A 19902-nucleotide genomic window follows, 5' to 3' on the forward strand; every position below is an offset into this window, starting at 1 on the left:
AGGCGGAGCCGGCATCGAAATGGGGCGTGACGTCACTTCCTCTGGGCGGGGTCGCGGGCCATCCCGCGCAAATTGAAAGGTCCGGATGCCGGGGCACAGCTGCGTCCCTGTGCCCCTGCCCCTTGAGTTCCCCGAAGCCGCCTAGCGTGCTCCGGCCCAGGCGAGTGGGGGCCTTGAGGATAGGCTTCTGAGCCCTCACAGGGCTGCCCTCCGACGGACGGCGCGGGACCTAGCCGGGAAGCGAGCGGAGCGGGCTGTTCAGGGCACGCGGTGGGTCCCCGCTGGTTCCCGCCCCTGCCCTCGGGATCCGGGGTCTGCGGGGCTGAAGGGGAGGGTCTCACGCGTTCCCAGACCCTGCAGTGGCCCCGAGGGCGGCGCGGGGCTGGGGGGCACCCCTGAAATGAATTTGTAGTGCGGCGGTGTATGGGCCGGGGGAGCGCGCTCGGCCTGGCCAGGGCTGCGGTTCGGCGAACCGAGGGAGGGTCCTCTCGTTTTCCTGCGCAAGCTATCAGGTCAGTTTTACATGCAACTTCCCAGCTTCCAAATGTTTGACAAGTACATTGTTTTCTTAACGTTGTGCAGGCCAAAGGAACGTGTTTCCTGGAAAGGGCCTGTGGGCCTCCCTGCCAATCCCTGTGAAACGGGATGGAGCGGTGACGTTGTGCTGTCACTACTACTTGGTGCTGCGGGCGGTCTCCTGAGGATGCTTTGTGCCTAAGGCCCCGCATCGTTCTCATTGTGCTGAAGAGGAAACATTTATTCGAGAATATTTACCTAACTTAGAAAAAAATGTAAGTTTCACGAAATGTATATACTATGTCAGTTTTCCTCAGAGAAAGAAAACTCTTTTCAGGAACGTCTGAGAGGTAGGAGACTAATTGTTTTTCCTAAACTGTGGCTAGAGGACCTCCTGTGTCCAAATTACCTGCCATATTTAAAATTTAGAATTCCCGCCTCACTCCAGGACTAATGAATCATAGTCCCTAGGAGTGGAGTTGAGAATGTGCCAAGAATTGAAAATTGAGAACTGCTGAACTAGAGTAGCACAGCTTTGATACAGGGTTTCAACAGGGTAAGTCTGACTTCTGATCCTGTACTTTCTTCCTTTCCTCCCAAACATAATGCCTTATGGGAGAGATTTATTTTACAAAATGCTGAGCAGCTACTCAGTGTCTACTGCTTTTACTTTTTTATCAGGGGAGTTGGGGGAAGGGGCAATAGTTGCTTGAAAAAGGACTGGCAGCTACAGGTTTCCATATAGAAAGGGCTTGGGGGCTGCAACCTAGACGGAAGAGGGTGGGAAGCTAAAACATTTTTCTTGAAACTATTTGCACAGCAGGCATGGTTTCACATTATTTGGGGATAGCTTTCAGAGAGTCCAGTGGAGTTGCCTCTGGACGCCACCCACCACTGTTATAAACAACGTTCATTGGTTGGGATAAAGCGTTCTGATGGCAGTTAATTTCATTCCTAGACAAGTACAGCTTTAGTTCTATAATTGTGTTTGATTATTTTATTTTTCAGTTAAAATGTTCTACAAACTGTTTTGCATGTTATTTCTTATAATGCCTGTGTAGAGGCAATGTGGTATCATAGCATACATAGTTTTATAGATTTTAACAATGCCTTTTTGGAGAGAAAACAGTCTCATACTTTTTTAGTACTTTCTGCTTGCTTTATACTGTGTTAAGGGCTTGGAGCAAATGTTATGATTCCAAGTGGGAAGGCACTTTAACATTAAGGAACTATGAAGTGGCATTAGAGATAGTATTAGTGATTGGGGTAAATATTTTAGACTATGGAAATTGTTTGACAGGGAGGAGCCCACTTAAAATATTAAAGAGCATGATTCTCAAATATCTGAACGATAATCGCTGCTATATCAGTTTCCAAGCTCTTTTCCTTTGTTTTTCCAACACTTTTGGGTAAATATATTTTGCTTTAAATTTTGCCTTTTTCTTTTCATATCATGTAGTTAACTTGGCACTATGGGGATACAAGGATTACTGCAATTTATCAAAGAAGCTTCTGAACCTATCCACATGAGGAAGTATAAAGGGCAGGTAGTAGCTGTGGATACATACTGCTGGCTTCACAAAGGAGCTGTAGCTTGTGCTGAAAAACTAGCCAAAGGTGAACCTACCGATAAGTAAGTTTGGACCTTATATTAATTCATTGCCAATTAAGAATGAGACTTATAATGCCTTTTTTTCAGAAAGGGATCATTTTTATTCAATGCCAGGTTTATCAAGACGTGAGAGTATGTGCTTTAGAATATTGCCAAATCAGGGAACATTTCCTTCTATGTTATAGTCCTAGTTTTCATTCTTTCTACTAAGCCAGAGTATTAGGACACTAATGGACAAAGACTGTATTCTTTATTCTTTATCTAAGGTAAACTTTTTAACAATATTCTAAAAATCCATGGTGATTTCAGACTCCTACTTTCTTGGGTACAGACAACACATTGCTAAGCCCTATTAGCAAAACAAGGCAGTTGCTTCTAAGGGACAAGGTGTTCTGACTCCCTTTTACTTCACTTGGGGCCAAAACTGGTGACCCTGTTGACATCCAGTCATAATTCTGTGACCTCATTTGAGGCAGGACGAATGTCCTCTTTATTTTTTAAATAGAAACACTAGAAAAACAAGCAAGCATAGTTTTTGGACAGAGATTTCCCACAGGAATTTGGATACTATTATGTGTTTTCTTTTTTGCAATATATTATTTATCTCCTAGAGGAAAGGCTCACAGATCTTAGTCTGATTTACTTAAGCACAATGGACAGTAATAACCCTTTTTGTTTACAGAAGATGGAGGGAAGGGGTGGGGATGGAGAGTAACAGAGAAGTCATTATTGAAAGATGAATGTATGTTTTGGGCTTTCAGGCCTATGGAGTTAATTTGACCAAAAGTTACCTGTTACAGTTTGTGTGGATCTGAAGGAGTCTGGGCACTTCTGCTACTCCAACTGCTATAATCATTTTTTTTTTTTTTTTTTTGCGGTACGCGGGCCCCTCACTGCTGTGGCCTCTCCCGTTGCGGAGCACAGGATCCGGATGTGCAGGCTCAGCGGCCATGGCTCACGGGCCCAGCCGCGCCGCGGCATGTGGGATCCTCCCGGACTGGGGCACGAACGCGTGTCCCCTGCATCGGCAGGCGGACTCTCAACCACTGCGCCACCAGGGAAGCCCATGTTATAATCATTTTTTGAAAGTGATTTCTTTTCCACCACTAAATTTGAGCAGTTGCAATTACAGTTGAAGCCTGCAAGTTTTTCAGTGCTACCTTCAGTGTTTCTTTGAATTGTCTTCACTGGGGGGAAACTTTATCTCTAGTTTTTTGGTAATTTTTAAGGATTCTGAGATTTTTGACTAACTGGAAGAGTTGTCCAGAGTACAGGGAGTATCCTTTGTTGTCAGAGATGAACTCCACAGGACTGACCATGTTGTAGGTGTTTAGTAAATGTTTACTGAACTAGAAAGTCTCAGGACTTTCAGCAAAGTATTGTGTAATTTTTTTTCCCACTGCAACTAATAAGTCACATTTGATAGTTTACTTTCCTTTTTTTTTTTCACCTTTGGATGGGGATATTAACCAGAAAAGGTCAGAAAATTTGGATAAGCCTATGATAAACCTTTATGACCGTAATAAAGAATGATGTCGCTCTATATGTGCTGACCTGGAAAGATGTCTAAAATATATAAAGTGAGGGCACCAGGTGTCTGATGTTTATATTCTCTCTAGTAATTTTTTTTTGCCACACTGCACGGTATGCAGGATCATAGTTCCCTGACCAGGGATCTAACCCATGCTCCCTGCAGTGGAAGCACAGAATCCCAACCAGTGGACCGCCAGGGGAGTCCCTCTGTCTAGTTTTTAATAAAAAAGTAAATTTCCTTTAAAATTTATTACAATTTTATGTTTGCTTTCTTCTATTTTTACTTGATACTTAATCACTAGGTCACAATCATTGTTCTGTAGACTATGAAGGTCTATTGTCACTGGTTTACAATAAAAGGAAAAAAAGAACAATGTAGTGAATTTTCCATTAAGATGAATATATTTGATTTAGAAGATTATCTTTTAAGATTGTGTCTTTTCATATTTTTGAGTTAAAATTGATGGAAGTTGTACGTGTAGCTATTGTTTTTAAATTTCATTGATGTCTAGTTGATTTACAATGTTGTGTTTAATTTCTACTGTACAGCAAAGTAATTCAGTTATACATATATATAAATTCTTTTTCCTTATGGTTTATCCCAGTATATTGAGTATAGTTCCCTGTGCTATACAGTAGGACCTTGTTGTTTATCCTTCCTATATATAATAGTTTGCATCTGCTAATCCCAAACTCCCAATCCTTGCCTCCCCAACCCCTCCTCCCCTTTGGCAATAACAAGTCTGTGTTCTATATTTGTGAGTCTGTTTTTGTTTCATAGATGTGTTCGTTCGTGTTGTATTTTAGATTCCATGTGTAAGTGATATCATATGGTATTTGTCTTTCTCTTTCTGACTTACTTCACTTAGTATGATAATCTCTAGGTCCATCCATGTTGCTGCAAATGGCATCGTTTCATTGCTTTTATATGTATACCACATCTTCTTTATCCGTTCATTTTTCAATGGACATTTAGGTTGTTTCCATGTCTTGGCTGTTGTAAATAGTGCTGCTGTGAAAATAGGGGTGCATGTATCTTTTCAAATTACAGCTTTGTCTGGGTATATGCCCAGGAGTGGGATTGTTGGATCATATGGCAACTCTATTTTTAGCTTTTTAAGGAACCTCCCTCCATACTGTTTTCTATAGTGGCTGCACCAATTTATATTCCCACCAACAGTGTAAGAGGATTCCCTTTTCTCCACACCTTCCCCAGCATTTATTATTTGTAGACTTTTTAATGATGGCCATTCTGTGGTGTGAGGTGGTACCTCACTGTCTCACTGTTGTTTTGATTTGCATTTCGCTAATAATTAGTGATGATGAGCATCTTTTCATGTGCCTATTAGGCATCTGTATGTCTTCTTTGGAGAAATGTCTATGTAGGTCTTCTGCCCATTTTTTGATTGGGTTGTTTGGGGTTTTTTTGTAATTGAACTGTAGGAGCTGTTTGTATATTTTGGAAATTGAGCCCTTTTCAGTCACATCATTTGCAAATATTTTCTCCCAGTCCATAGGTTGTCTTTTTGTTTTGTTTATTGTTTCCTTTTCTGTGCAAAAGCTTGTAAGTTTGATTAGGTCCCATTTATTTATTTTTGCTTTTATTTCTATTGCCTTGGGAGCCTGACCTAAGAAAGCATTGGTATGATTTATGTCAGAGAATGTTTTGTCTATGTTCTCTTCCAGGAGTTTTATGGTGTCTTGTCTTATATTAGTCTTTAAGCCATTTTGAGTTTATTTTTGTGTATGGTGTGAGGCTGTGTTCTAGCTTCATTGATTTACATGCAGCTGTCCAACTTTCCCAGCATCACTTGCTGAAGAGACTGTCTTCTCCCCATTGTATATTCTTGCCTCCTTTGTTGAAGATTAATTGTCCATAGGTGTGTGGGTTTATTTTTGGGATCTCTATTCGGTTCCATTAATCTGTATGTCTGTTTTTGTGCGAATACCATGCTGTTTTGATTACTATAGCTTTGTAGTATTGTCTGAAGTCTAGGCAGGTTATGCCTCCTGCTTTGTTCTTTTTTCTCAGGATTGCTTTGGCAATTCTGGGTCTTCTATGGTTCCATATAAATTTTAGGGTTATTGTTCTAGTTCTATGAAAATGTCTTGGGTATTTTGATGGGTGTTGCATTAAATCTGTAGATTGCTTTGGGTCATATGGCCATTTTAACAATATTAATTCTTCCAATCCAAGAGCATGGGATATCTTTTCATTTCTTCAATTTCCTTTATTAATGTTTTGTAGTTCCCAGCATATAAGTCTTTCACCTCCTTGGTGAGGTTTATTCCTAAGTATTTTAAAAGGGATTGTTTATATTCCCTTTCTGCTATTTCATTGTTAGTGTAAAGAAATGCAACAGATTTCTGTATGTTAATCTTGTATCCCGCTACCTTGCTGAATTCATTTATCAGTTCTAGTAGTTTTTATGTGACAACTTTACGGTTTTCTATGTATGGTATCATGTCTTCCTTACCAATCTGAATACCTTTTATTTCTTTTTTATTGTCTGATTGCTGTGGAAAAGACTTCTAATACTATGTTGAAGAGAAGTGGTGAGAGCGGACATCGTTGTCTTGTTCCAGATTTTAGCAGGAAGGCTTTGAGCTTTCACCATTGAGTATTATATTGGCTGTGGGTTTGTCATAAATAGTTTTTATTATGTTGAGATATGTTCCCTCTATACCCACTTTCGTAAGGGTTTTTTATCATGAATGGATGTTGAATCTTGTCAAATGTTTTTTCTGTATCTATTGAGATGATCATCGTATGGTTTTTGTCTTTTGTTGATGTGGTGTATCACAGTGATGATTTGCATATGTTGAGCCATCCGTGTGACCCTGGAATGAATCTACATGGAGCTATTGTTAACTGTCTTGCCAGAATAAAAATTGAAATGCAATACCTGATTCTTGTTTGCATCCTGGACTAGGGGAAAAAATTGTAGCAGTGCTGTGCTGGAGTCAATTTTTATGAGCTGGCTATACACCATCTCCTCCCAGTTCAGCATTTAGGGAGCCCATATTGGTAGTTTATCCACCACTGTAGAATATTCATGTCAGGGATTGGCAAATGCTACATATTAGGTACCACTTTCTCTAGAACTTGTTAAACATTTAGCAGGTCACCACTGGTTATAACAATACTGGGACAATCAGACAAATTTTAATGTAGACTGTATATTAGATGGTATTTTGTGGCTGTTAAGTTTCTTGGATATGATAATGGTGTTGTTGGAGAAATCAGGTATTTTTTCTGCTATTCTTTCAACTTTTCAATAGATTTGAAATTTCTCAAAGCAAAAAAAAAAAGAAAATGGGGTAAAAAGGCTAGATATAGAATCACACAATGTCAGAACTGAAAGGGATGTCAAAGCCTTTTAATCTACACATGAGGAAAGCAAATATCCCATAGCCCATTAGGATCCAAGTCTAAATTAGAGTTTACATTTCCTGTGAAAACATTTGCTTAAAAAAAACAGAAACCTCTTTTCATAATATGTCTCATTTGGTTTTAAAAATAGCAAAAGTATTACCTAAATATGCAAAGCATTTAATTATTTTTCTTCATTTTCATAGGTATGTAGGATTTTGTATGAAATTTGTAAATATGTTACTATCTCATGGGATCAAGCCTATCCTGGTATTTGATGGATGTACTTTACCTTCTAAAAAGGAAGTGGAGAAGTCTAGAAGAGAGTAAGTTAATTCTTTAACTTTTAAAGATCTGAGATTGTGGTCTGTATAATACGAATTTCTTTTTATTTTAGTTTATTGAGGCTTATTTTAATCTCTAGTACATGAACAGATTTCCTTAGATGTTCCATGTGTGCTAGAAAGGAGTATGTGTTCTTCAGTTATTGAGTGGATGGTTTTATGTCTGTCCAGTAAATCAAGCTTATTGGTTGTAATGTTCAAATCTTCCATATCCTTATTGGGTTTTTTAATGTTTTTTTTGTTTGTTTTTTATGTGTGTCTACTTAATTCATCAATTACTGAGAAAAGTACATTAAAATTTCACTACGATAGCAGAATTGTCAATTACCTTGTAGTTCTGTCCGATTTTTTTTGCTTTGTTTATTTTGAAGCTATTTTATTGGTTGCATTCAAGTTTAGGATTTGTTATATTTTTGTGGCAAATTGAAGCAATATGCAGTGACTCTTTTAGTCTCTATGCTTTTTTGTTCTAAAGTCTATCCTGTCTGATGTTTGTATAGCAGTAACAATTTTCTTTTGTATGTTCCTAATGTCTTTTTCTGTTTATTTTCAGTTTTACTATGTCATTGGTTTTAAGTTTGTCTTCTATAAAGAACACATCACTGTAATTTTTTTATCCATTCTGTCAATCTTTGTCATTTTTTTTTTTTTTTGCGGTATGCGGGCCTCTCACTGTTGTGGCCTCTCCCGTTGCGGAGCACAGGCTCCGGACGCGCAGGCTCAGCGGCCATGGCTCACGGGCCCAGCCGCTCCGCGGCATGCGGGATCCTCCCGGACTGGGGCACGAACCCCTGTCCCCTGCATCGACAGGCAGACTCTCAACCACTGCGCCACCAGGGAAGCCCAATCTTTGTCATTTTTAAAACTGGAGAGTTTTATTCTTTTTACATTGATCATTAATTACTAATCTATAGCTCCTACCTTGCTTAACTTCTGGGTTGATTGTTTTTTCCACCCTTATTGTTGTCTCTTGTTTCTAGTTGAAAAGTGATGTACTCTATTTCTGTTCTTTCAGTAGTTATAATTGAAATTTTGTCATTCATATTTAACTCAACAGAATCTAGTATTTTTATAACAGACCTTAGAAAGAATTTCTATATTTTATTGAAGCATCTATTCTGCCACTTTTCATCTGTTCTTGTTTTTACCCTGTGTTAGTTTTTAGGTCCAGGAGTCATTGTGCTGTACAGGAAAGAGCACTGGGCTTAGTTGTTAAAGGTAGTATGAGTTAGCCCCAAATAGAAGTAAACCTCACTGAGTGATCATTTTGTGAGAGTGCTGCTTGCCTAGTTTTGCCATCTCTGGGCCTAGAATCAAATTAGAGAGGGCTCTTCAGGTCTAGGTTTTTCAATCTAGCTGTATTTAGTGGGCTCTGATTCTTAAAGTCAGAACTTTATAAAGTTTATAAAAGGATTAACTGGGACTGTCTGCACCCACATTCTAGTAGGAATAATGCACAGTTTATTAAAAATACTTTCAATAAAAAGTTAGTTCCAGGTTACTTCTTAAAGGATTGGTGACAACCCTAAACCAGTGTGGCTAAGAGACTAGTCCATGCCATATCCCACCTGGGTGTCCCCCATCCTGTTCTTAATTCTAATTACAGAGTTATTTCCTCTTGCTAACTTCAAGAAAGGCTAAAAAATGTTTCAGCTGTCTGTCTCTGACCTGAGTGCTCTTTCTGACTTATCTCTGTAGGATCAGCTTTCTTTTTGCCACTGTAGTGGTGGGAGGGGCATTTAAAATCCTTTTCTACAAAGTCTCCTCATCTCTGGAGCTCAGTTTAAAAGTGAACTAGGAAATTTGTGTGTATGTGTATATGCACGTTTACTTAAAAGGTAAACTTCATGAGTTCATACTGATACTTCAATTCAAATTCAAGACTACAGGGTTTTTTTTTACTTAACTTTTTCTGTATGGTGTCCGTTGCTCCTTTCTTTCCTACTAAGAATCCTCGTTTTCAAGTATACAAGGATAATAAAGTTAGAATATCTTATAATAACTCATTTACTTTACCCCACATTATACTCAACAATAGATTCAGAATAAAATACGAATACTACCACTACCAATATGATTGTTGAAAACTGTTACAGTTTCTTTTTCTTTCCTTTGCATGTGCACTCTCTCCCCCCATTTCAAACATAGTGGTACTACATTGTCAGGGCATATAACTACTGCTCTCTCCCTAAACAGGGAGAGAGCAGTAGTTATTTAGTCTTGTGTCTACAAATCACGATAAAGCTGATGGCTATTAATAGTCCTTATATCAATGTCTCTCATGTTTTTTTGGTTTTTCCATAGTTTGTCCTCTAGTATTAATAGATTCCACAGAGAAACTCACAGGAAACAGTATACTTCAAGTTCTTAGTATGTTGATAAAGTTGCACCCTTTACACTGGAAAGTTAGTTTTAATGGTGTAAAAGCCTTGACTTACATTTTCTTAAGTGTCTTCATTACTCCATTTTCTTTTGACATGAAGCATTGCTATGGGAAAGTCTGATGATAAGCTTGTGTGTACAGGCACTATAAATCCTTGTTCTTTTTGTCTAGAAGCCCCAAAGATCTGGGTTAATGTTCTCAAGGATTGGATGTGCACTTTCAAATGAGTCAAACATTTTTTATTCTAGGAAAAATTCTTGAATTATAGTTTTATTGTAATTTTTTGAGTCCTTCTCTCACCTTTTTTTTTTTATCTTGCAGAAGAAGACAAGCCAATCTTCTTAAGGGAAAGCAGCTTCTTCGTGAGGGGAAGGTCTCAGAAGCCAGAGAATGTTTCACCCGTTCTATCAATATCACACACGCTATGGCCCACAACGTAATTAAGGTGAGCTAAATAAGAAATTAAGCCAAAGTAACAAATTACTGGGTTCATTTAGCTAGTTATAAGTTGTTTGTTGAGTTGTTTGTTAAGGGAGTAAAGGGAGGAAAATTATTCTAGGCCTAACCTTCAGGAAAGCTGGGTGTCATAGGAAGAAGGAATAGTATCTGTAGGTAGAAGAGAGGAGTCCAACAGTTTCCAAGGGAGAAATCCTAAGGAATAAGTGAAGCTCTCCCGTTTTAGATGTGTCACTTACATAGATAGATGTGCTCCGCAGAGATGCAAGGAATAAATTCCTGGAGGTTCAACCCCACCCCACTCTCATAGTCTTCGACAGTTACTGTAACCTTCACTCATGAATGACTGTCAGAGATCTGTTGAAGTAGCCTGGCCAACTCAGGATCTCTACAGACTTCTAGTCTACTTGATCTGCTTCTTAGAAGCTTATTTCCTTATTACCTATTACCATAAATCTTAGTGTCAGCATGCCCAAAATCACAGCCCACACTTCCCCCTTTTCAGGTCTGTGTTCAAACTGCTTGGTAAACAAATAGGAAGATAGTGATTAAATTCTGTTCAGTACAGTGTCAGACTCGTGTCCTGTGATAAGAGAACCTGGGGAAACGCATGACTTGTGTTCTTTTTAGAGCATAATCGTTCTTAAGATGGTAGCTTTCTATAATTTGAAATAATTAAGCTTTATAGCTTGTATTTGCCCCCAAATGTACAGCAATATTTCTTTTTTCCTAATTTATATATTGATTTTTAAAAAAAGATTTCTTAGTGGCTGTATGATTAGTTCAATATATATAGGACTAAAAGTAGAAAAACTTACTTCAAAGGAAATGATTTTCAAAAATAATGTTAGCAAGTATTCAATACATGTTGAGGCTGGTAATAAAATGGGTTTGATATAGGAAGTTGTTCAGTGCTTTGCAGATGCTGTTCTTTAGATTGACCAATCCTTTCCCATAGGCTGCTCGGTCTCAGGGAGTAGATTGTCTTGTGGCTCCATATGAAGCAGATGCACAGTTGGCCTATCTTAACAAGGCTGGTATTGTACAAGCTGTAATTACAGAAGACTCTGATCTCCTCGCTTTTGGCTGTAAAAAGGTACCTAACTACAACTACTCCATACTATTTTTCTGTGTGGATGGAAATAGTGTAAATCAGGAGCTGAAGTTTTTTATCCTATTTAATACCTGCAACTAATATTTACTTACAGTTGTTAATAATTGTTTTATTAAAATGAAAAGAAAGGTTTTGCTGCTTGACATTTGTGTAATCTGGACGATTTTTCAGAGTAAGCCCTTACAGTTAGAGGGTTTTGTTTTCTCCAAATTCTTTAGTGGAATGTGGCCTTATATTTTAATAATGATAACATATGCTTTATATTTTTCAATTAGGTTAGGTAAATAAGCTAACTTATCTACTAATGAGATGTTATGCAGTTATTTAGAATTATGTATAAAATTATTTAATGGAAAATTTTATTATGATATATTAAGATACAAAACTATAAGGTGATTTCATTTTTGTTAATATCTGTGTTATTTATATTATCTATTTATTTCATAGATGAAGAAGGATCTGTGAAAAGGTTAATGCTGGGTAACAGTGATAGATGAGGCATTTGAGGCAACTTCTGTTTTCTTCTCCCTGAGTTTCTGTGTTTTCCAAATTTTCTACAATGGACATGTATTACTTTAAGACTAAGCAAAAGGGTTACTTTAATATGTAAAAGCGGAAGGTAAGGAGAAAATGCTTTTTGTATGAATTGGTATTTGATATGATAACCCTGTAATAGGTTATCATGTCAAAAAGGGCCTTCTTTATACCAGAGTCAAGACAATTGAGTTCTGGCGTATGACCTTGTCTAGCCATAGCCTATGCTTCAATTTAACTTATTTGCAAATATCACAGTAATTAACTGGCCTACCTGTCTCTCTTCTCAGTTATGATAAAGAACAAGAAAGACTTCTTAGAAATACTGCAATGTCTTAGATGATGAAAAATAAAAATGGCTCTTTCAGGTGTTAACAGTTTCCATTCCTCTTGAAGGTTATTTTAAAAATGGACCAGTTTGGAAATGGACTAGAAGTTGATCAGGCTCGGCTAGGAATGTGCAAACAGCTTGGGGATGTGTTCACAGAAGAGAAGTTCCGTTATATGTGCATTCTTTCAGGCTGTGACTATCTCTCATCACTGCGTGGGATTGGATTAGCCAAGGCCTGCAAAGTACTAAGACTAGCCAATAATCCAGATATTTTAAAGGTAAGAGTGATTTACCAAGTGTCATATTCAGTTTCTGAAGCAGTTCTTAAATAATAGATGAACTGCTCAGAATATGGATCTTAAATATTCTATTATATCCATATCCAATATGGTGTCATTGAAAGGAGAAAATGACTAAAACACTAGAACTTTGGTTTTGGCAACGGATGAACCATGTTTTCAGCAACTGACAAAAAACAAGTAGTAATTTTTTTAAATGAAGACTAATATAAAGAAACTTAAGGATAAGATATTCTAGGGTAAAATTAATGTTAAAATGTAGTCTTTTGATTTCTGTCCTGTTACTCTGTAGTAGTGGTTCTCAAACTTTTTGGTCTCAGGATCCCTTTACACTCTTAAAATCTCTTTGTGGCAATTATTTTTAGTTATATGGGTTATAGCTATTGATATTTACTGAGTCAGAAATTGAAACAGAAGGAACTTCCCTGGTGGCACAGTGGTTAAGAATCTGCCTGACAATGCAGAGGACACAGGTTCAATCCCTGGTCCAGGAAGATCCCACATGCTGCAGAGCAACCAAGCCCATGCACCACAACTACTGAGCCCATGCGCCACAACTACTGAAGCCTGCGTACCCTAGAGCCTGCGTGCTGCAACTATTGAAGCCCACCTGCTCCAGGACCTGCGTGCTGCAACTGCTGGGCCCACGTGCCACAACTATGGAAGCCCGCGTGCCTAGATCCCATGCTCTGCAACAAGAGAAACCACCACAATGAGAAGCCTGTGCACTGCAATGAAGAGTAGCCCCCGCTCGCTGCGACTAGAGAGAAAAGCCTGCACACAGCAATGAAGACCCAATGCAGCCAAAAAAAAAAAGAAATTGAAACAGAGAAATCAAAATGTTTATTAATTCACTTAAAATTAGCAATAATTAATTAATTGCATTTTAACATACGTATCATATTTTTATGAAAAGTAAGTTATCTTCTAAAACAAGTGAAAGTTATGAGAGGAATTGCACATTTATGTAAATCTCTTTAATGTGGCTTAATAGAGTACAACTGGATTCTTGTATTACTTCCTCATATAATTTGATGTGGTATCATGTATTTTCTAGAAAACTCTGAGACCCCATACATTGCTGCTCTATAATTTCTCTGATGTCTTTACCTTAAAAAATTAAACATACATTAAAGAAGCTTATTCCTACCCCACCCCCCCTTGAGTAGTTCTCTCAAGCCCTTAGAGTTTGCAGAGCAGAATTTCCATTTTTTGTCTCCAAGGGTACAAGATGTGAGTCCTCAGGACTAAGGGTGGTATACTAGAATAGACAGAGCTCAAGGTTGGGAGATGGTGGCAGATTTCGGAATAGAGCAACATGCACTAATTAGCCTGTGACTACAGGATGACTTCAGTTCTCTGCGTCTTCTCTTCTTTGTCTCTGAGTTTGATATAAAAGATTTAAAACCCCTTCCAGCTTTAATCATCCATGACTCTAACAGGAATTAGAATGTTGACTTCATTTTTAAAATATGATCTATGAATATTTGGGTTTTTTTTAATTCTTAGGTTTTGTGTGTTGTTTGTTTTTTGCTTTCTAGATGAAATGGACTTTGATGGTGAAGAATGTATCTTAAAGTTATACCTAGGAATGTAAATTTGATGTGTAACTGAATTTTTCATTCTTTGGATTAATAATAGAAAAACCAAAGAAAATACGGTTATAGAGACTTAGAATTTTAAGTCATGACATGGTTGTGTTTACTGGTAGAGGTTTTTAATGTAGATACAAGCAATTGATTTTTCTATCCCTCCTCATCCTTCTCTAATGTAAAGTGATGGGTGTTGGGAATAATGCATTCCCTCTTCTTTATCTGCAGATAACTCATAAATATTTTTACATTCATTATTAGGTTATCAAGAAAATTGGACATTATCTCAAGATGAATATAACAGTACCAGAAGATTACATCAAAGGCTTTATTCGGGCCAATAATACCTTCCTCTATCAGCTAGTTTTTGATCCCATCAAAAGGAAACTCATCCCTTTGAATGCCTATGAAGACGACATTGATCCTGAAACACTAAGCTATGCTGGGCGGTATCCTTTCTGAAACAGAAGGGTAGAACTTTGCACTTCTTCCGTATTTTTGTGGTGATATTTTAGTGAGACATTCAGTAAAAAGTTTGCAAATTGTTTTTTGCTTTCTTTTTTTATAGTGAAATCTTTGTTAAATTTAATTACAGTGCTAGCAAAAATTTAGAGTAACTTTTTGTTTAAAAACCTGAGGCTCATCCATTATAACTTGCTCACTACTTAGATTGACTTGACAGAAACATGTACAGTCAGTCACTTAAGGTACATACTCCAAAGGTGGCACTTAAGAGAACCCCTCATGGCAAGCAAGCTCAATTAACCAGGAAGAATGCTCTGAACATATGAGTATGCCAGTTGAGGATGCTCTTCCCACAGCCACTGGCCACATACATCCAGGGTGATGTAGAGCCGTGAGTCACATAGGTAGTCGCCAAGACTTTCCTCTCTGTCTCCCTTGACAGGGAATAAGTGATGCCTTGGGACTTTGCTTCAGAAAATAGCCAACTCCTGCTGTGACTAGTAAACTATGCCTGTGTTTTCAGTAAAGCTGAATGTGGAAAGTAAGTAGGGTCCATTGAAGTCATAAACCTGTGACAATAGAACACACTTTTCTGTCTTATTACAGTATCATTTGTTTGGTTGTTAATAAAAGCATTTTTCCTTAATCTTACCAACCTAGATATGTTGATGATTCTATAGCTCTTCAAATAGCACTTGGAAATAAAGATATAAATACTTTCGAACAGATTGATGACTACAATCCAGACACTGCCGTGGTAACATATTAAAGACTTCTTTCTAAAAGAGCACATTTTAATTATGTCTCGGGAACTGTGACTAGAGGCAAATCTTCATTTAGTAAACATCTTTTAAGCATTTCTATATCCAGGCATTATGCAGGGTGTAGATTGAAAACAACTCGATGTTAGAGAAAATATGTATATTGGTTAATTTCCTTAAATTAAAAAGTGACCACAAAATGTATTATCAAACCTTTATACTTGAACATTTCATTTGAATATACCAAATGTTTGATGACCTTTTTTCCTCTCACCCCATTCAGCCTCTGGCAAGACCAAACCTAGAAATACCTCCCTTGGGGAGTAAAAACTGATTTTTCACTCATTCACAATTTAGCAAATACTTACTGATCACCCCTGCTATGTGTCTCTGAGCCCTTTCCTGTTTTCTTCTACTTTTTCCCAATTGTATGTATGTATCTCTTATGATACACTCTCCCACCATTCTCTCTTTTCTGTTCATATTTCCATTCAGACTCTGTTCTCATTTATGTTCAGATTTATTCCTTAAGTAAGTTCTTATGACTCTAATTATCTCATTTATGCAGAGAACTTGCACATCTTTAACCCAATCTCTAGTCTGTATACCAATCACATAATTCTAAAAGTCTCCTGAATCTACATAAATGCTTTCCTATAATCTATCCACAGTCAAAAGCAAACTCTTTATTTCTTATCAGCTTTCCTTCATAACATTTTTTCTTTTCAGCACTTGTTACTCCATAAATTATGTATCTATTATTTATTTTCTGATTCTTCCTGGTAGAGTGTAATCTTCATAAGGGCAGGGTTTTGTGATATTCACTGCCATATTATATTTACCATGTTTTTTGTTGAATGAATGAATGTCAGGTACATGATCTCTTTCATTCAGACTAGAAGACTTGGAATTTAATTATTTTTAAGTGAAGTATTGTTGACTTACAATATTATACAGTTGACCCCTGAACAATGTGGCTTTGAACTGCACACATCCACTTACAAAAGGGTATTTTTTAATAGCAAATACTACAGTACTACACGGTCGTTGGTTGGCTGAATCCGCAGATGCAGGAGAACTGCGGATATGGAGGGCTGACTATAAATTATACTCAGATTAACTGTATTGTTCAAGGGTCAACTGTATTAGTTTCAGGTGTACAACATAGTAATTTGATATTTTTGTAGATTATATTCCATACAATGTTATTATAAAATATTGACTGTATTCACTGTGCTGTACATTACATCCTTGTAACTTATTTATTTTATATCTAGTAGTTTGTACCTCTTAATCTTCTTCACCTATTTTGCTCCTCCCCCACCCCTGGCTTCTTTTTCATTGCTAAGTCCTTTTGCTTCTTTTTTGTCTTTCTGGTTAACAGTTTCTCCTTTCTCATAGTTATCCAGATCTTTACCCTTACTCACCATTCAGTTCTTTACTAAGCATTTGTTAAGTACTATAACAAGCATAGTTAGGTTAGCTAGTGTTCTGGAATATAAAGAAAAACAGAGCATAATCCTTGCTTGTGAGGTACTCATTGTCTAAGGGAGAGACACATGGTTATATATATAGAAATATGGTAAGTGCTATAATAGATGTATTCGAGGCTCCCTGGAAACAAAGGGCATGCACTTAACTCCACCTAAGGAGAGAATACTTTTTTTTTTGGCTGTGTTGGGTCTTAGTTGCAGCACCTGGGATCTTTGTTGTGGCATGCGGGATCTTTTGTTGTGGTGCGTGGGCTTCACTTTGCTTGTGGTATGCAGGCTCAATAGTTGCGGCATGAGGGCTTAGTTGCCCCGTGGCATGTGGGATCTTAGTTCCTTGACCAGGGATCAAACCTGCATCCCCTGCATTGGAAGGCGGATTCTTAATCACTGGATCACCAGGGAAGTCCCTAGGAGAAAATACTTTTTAATAATCATAAACATTTCTTGAGCATTTGCTGTGTTCTAAGTGCCATTCTAAGCAACTTAGACATAGTAATTCATTTACTCCTTAACAAGCCTCTGAGGTCAGTACCATTATTTCCATTTTGCAGATGAGGAAACAATTAGAGGGAGGTTAGGGGACTTGCCAGCTCACAAATTTAATCAATAGGGGAGCTCTGATTCCAAGCCAAGCCCTCTACTGTCTCCTTATAGAGGAACTGGTGTGTGTCCTGGCTTTACAAAGATGAGTGGGGGTTTTCAAGATGGGTGATTGGTTCCACGCTGAAGAAAACAGCATGTGTGAAAGAGGATAACATGTTAAAGGTACTCTAAGTAGTTCATTCTGGCTGTACCAAGAATGTCTTAGTGTTTACCACGTAAAGGAAACAGAGCACCTTGAGAAAGAAAAAGAGGTGAACCTAGAGAAAATGGCCACTGACAAACTGGTGACCAGTTGAGCATTGAAAAGAATCGTTACTGTCAGCTGAAATTAAGCTTATTAAGAGAGCACAAATTCATGATGATACTAAAAAAGAATTTTATGTTCATCAACTCAAATTATATAAACCTTACACTCAGTTTGCTAGTTCCTTTTTTTTCTGTTTTCTCTTGTTCTGTATCTGGAACTTCTATTACTTAGATATTGGATTTTTCTGGTCTTCAAATTCTGGAACTTTTCTATCTTACTCATGTCTTTGTCTTTTGCTGTTTCTGGGAAAAACTTTTTTTTTATTTTGTCTTTCAACTTTGCACTATCCAGTATGTAGCCACTGGCCACATGTGGCTATTTAAATTAACATTAAATTAAATTTTAGTTCTTCAGTTGCATTGGCCACTTTTAAAGTCCTTAGTGGCTACCATGTTGGACAGCACAGAACTTTTCTATCATTGCAGAAAATTCTGTTGAATTTTTACTTTTTACTATCATTTTCATATCTAAGAACCCTTTCTTTAATTGTGATTTTTTTAAAGATTTTGTTTTATTTCATGGATGTAATCTCCTCTTTCCCCCCACCCCTCTCAGAATATTAATTATAATCTCTTGTACATTTTCTTCTGCTCTCTGCATTATCTCTGTTTGCTTTGGATTTTTTTTTTTTTCCTATGTGTTTTGACTTTTCTCTTTCATGGTGGAGACTTTTTTTTCAAACACCTAGAGCTTCTTGTCAATTTGTTCCTGTTTGGGAGAGGCACTGAGAAGCTTAAGAAGCTTTGTGTGAATGAGTGGGGCTTATAGTCTTGGGTTTTACTCTTTGGTGAACTGGTTGGAAACAAGCTGCCTTTGTTTTGTGATGTGATGTGATCAGCATGTTTTCTCTGTACAGTTCTTTTTTCCAAAAAGGGATCCTCCAATTTCTACTTAACTATGTAAATGTGGCTGTTTGCATTTTGAGAGTAAGAGAGGGAAATGAGCTGGGGTGGACCAGGAAGGGGTAGGGCTGTTCCCCACTATTCATTATTTAGCCTTTAATTTGATCTCTGTCTTTAGACAAATGGATGTTTTCATCTTCTGAAGTACCTACTGTTTTTATGTTATTGTTTCTGGGTTTCAAAGGTCCAGTCGCTCTGAAGCAGATGGGTGTGAATTGACTGTATGGACAGATTGAACATGAGCGCCCAGGAGTCAAATAAACATTTTTTTTTAAGCCCTCCCCCTACTTGGGGCCTCCATGGTACCTGATCCCTTAAATTTCTGAATCTTCAGGTTTCTGTATGTGGAATTTGTGGGTTGTTTTTTTTTTTTTTGGCTGCATTGTGTCTTCATTGCTGTGCATGGGCTTTCTCTAGTTGCAGTGAGCGGGGCTACTCTTTGTTGCAGTGTGCGGCCTTCTCATTGCAGTGGCTTCTCTTGTGGAGCACGGGCTCTAGGCATGTAGGCTTCAGTAGTTGTGGCATGTGGGCTCAGTAGTTGTGGCTCGCGGGCTCTAGAGTGCAGGCACAGTAGTTGTGGTGCATGGGCTTAGTTGCTCTGCAGCATGTGGGATCTTCCCAGACCAGGGCTCAAACCCATCTCCCCTGCATTGGCAGGCAGATTCTTAACCACTGCGCCACCAGGGAAGTCCGGAACTGGTTTTTTACAGATATTCTTTTCTGCAGATGCTTACAGACACTTTGATCTTTCTTGGGCTAAGTTCTTTATTTTTTTCTTTATTGAGGTATAGTTGATTTACAATATTATATAAGTTTCAGGTGTACAACATAGTGATTCACAATTTTTAAAAGTTATAATTTATTTATAGTTATAAAATATTGGCTATATTCCCTGTATTGTAAAATATATACTTGTAGCTTTCTTAAACCTAGTAGTTTGTATCTCTTAATCCCCTACCCCTATCTTGCCCCTCCCTCCTTCGGCTAGGTTCTTTAAATTCTTCTCTCTATACTCTTGTCTTCACTGTGGTTTGGAAGTTACAGATATCTCCTAAATTTTCTGTAGATGGTATTTGTGTTTGTTTCTTCTTATTGCTTTGGGGATGATTTTTTTCTTATTGACTTATTGACATATTAGTTTCAGGTGTACAACATAGTGATTCAATATTTATATACATTAAGAAATTATCATGATCAGTCTATTTACCATCTGTCACCATACAGAGTTACAGTATTATTATTATTATTATTATTATTGCCATGCTGTGCAGCATGAGGGATCTT

The 19902-nt window shown here is 37.7% G+C and overlaps 1 protein-coding gene across 4 annotated transcripts in view; it reads left to right on the plus strand.

Annotated features, from left to right (window-relative positions):
• The first annotated feature begins 67 nt into the window (after positions 1 to 67).
• Positions 68 to 19902, plus strand: part of EXO1 (exonuclease 1) — a 52670-nt gene continuing 32835 nt past the window's right edge. For 2 of the 4 annotated variants that reach the window (XM_032611850.1, XM_032611859.1), the window contains exons 1-9: positions 87 to 270; positions 583 to 791; positions 1976 to 2149; positions 7241 to 7360; positions 10083 to 10206; positions 11176 to 11313; positions 12262 to 12474; positions 14349 to 14536; positions 15213 to 15309. In XM_032611850.1, coding sequence (XP_032467741.1) covers positions 1989 to 2149; positions 7241 to 7360; positions 10083 to 10206; positions 11176 to 11313; positions 12262 to 12474; positions 14349 to 14536; positions 15213 to 15309 — 1041 coding nt within the window. In that variant the 5' untranslated portion in view covers positions 87 to 270; positions 583 to 791; positions 1976 to 1988. Of the gene's footprint in view, positions 271 to 582; positions 792 to 1975; positions 2150 to 7240; positions 7361 to 10082; positions 10207 to 11175; positions 11314 to 12261; positions 12475 to 14348; positions 14537 to 15212; positions 15310 to 19902 lie in introns of those variants that run through there. The other 2 variants (XM_032611867.1, XM_032611875.1) reach the window with 2 other exon arrangements.

Source organism: Phocoena sinus, chromosome 1 (genome assembly GCF_008692025.1).
Source record: "Phocoena sinus isolate mPhoSin1 chromosome 1, mPhoSin1.pri, whole genome shotgun sequence".
Lineage (NCBI taxonomy): Eukaryota > Metazoa > Chordata > Mammalia > Artiodactyla > Phocoenidae > Phocoena > Phocoena sinus.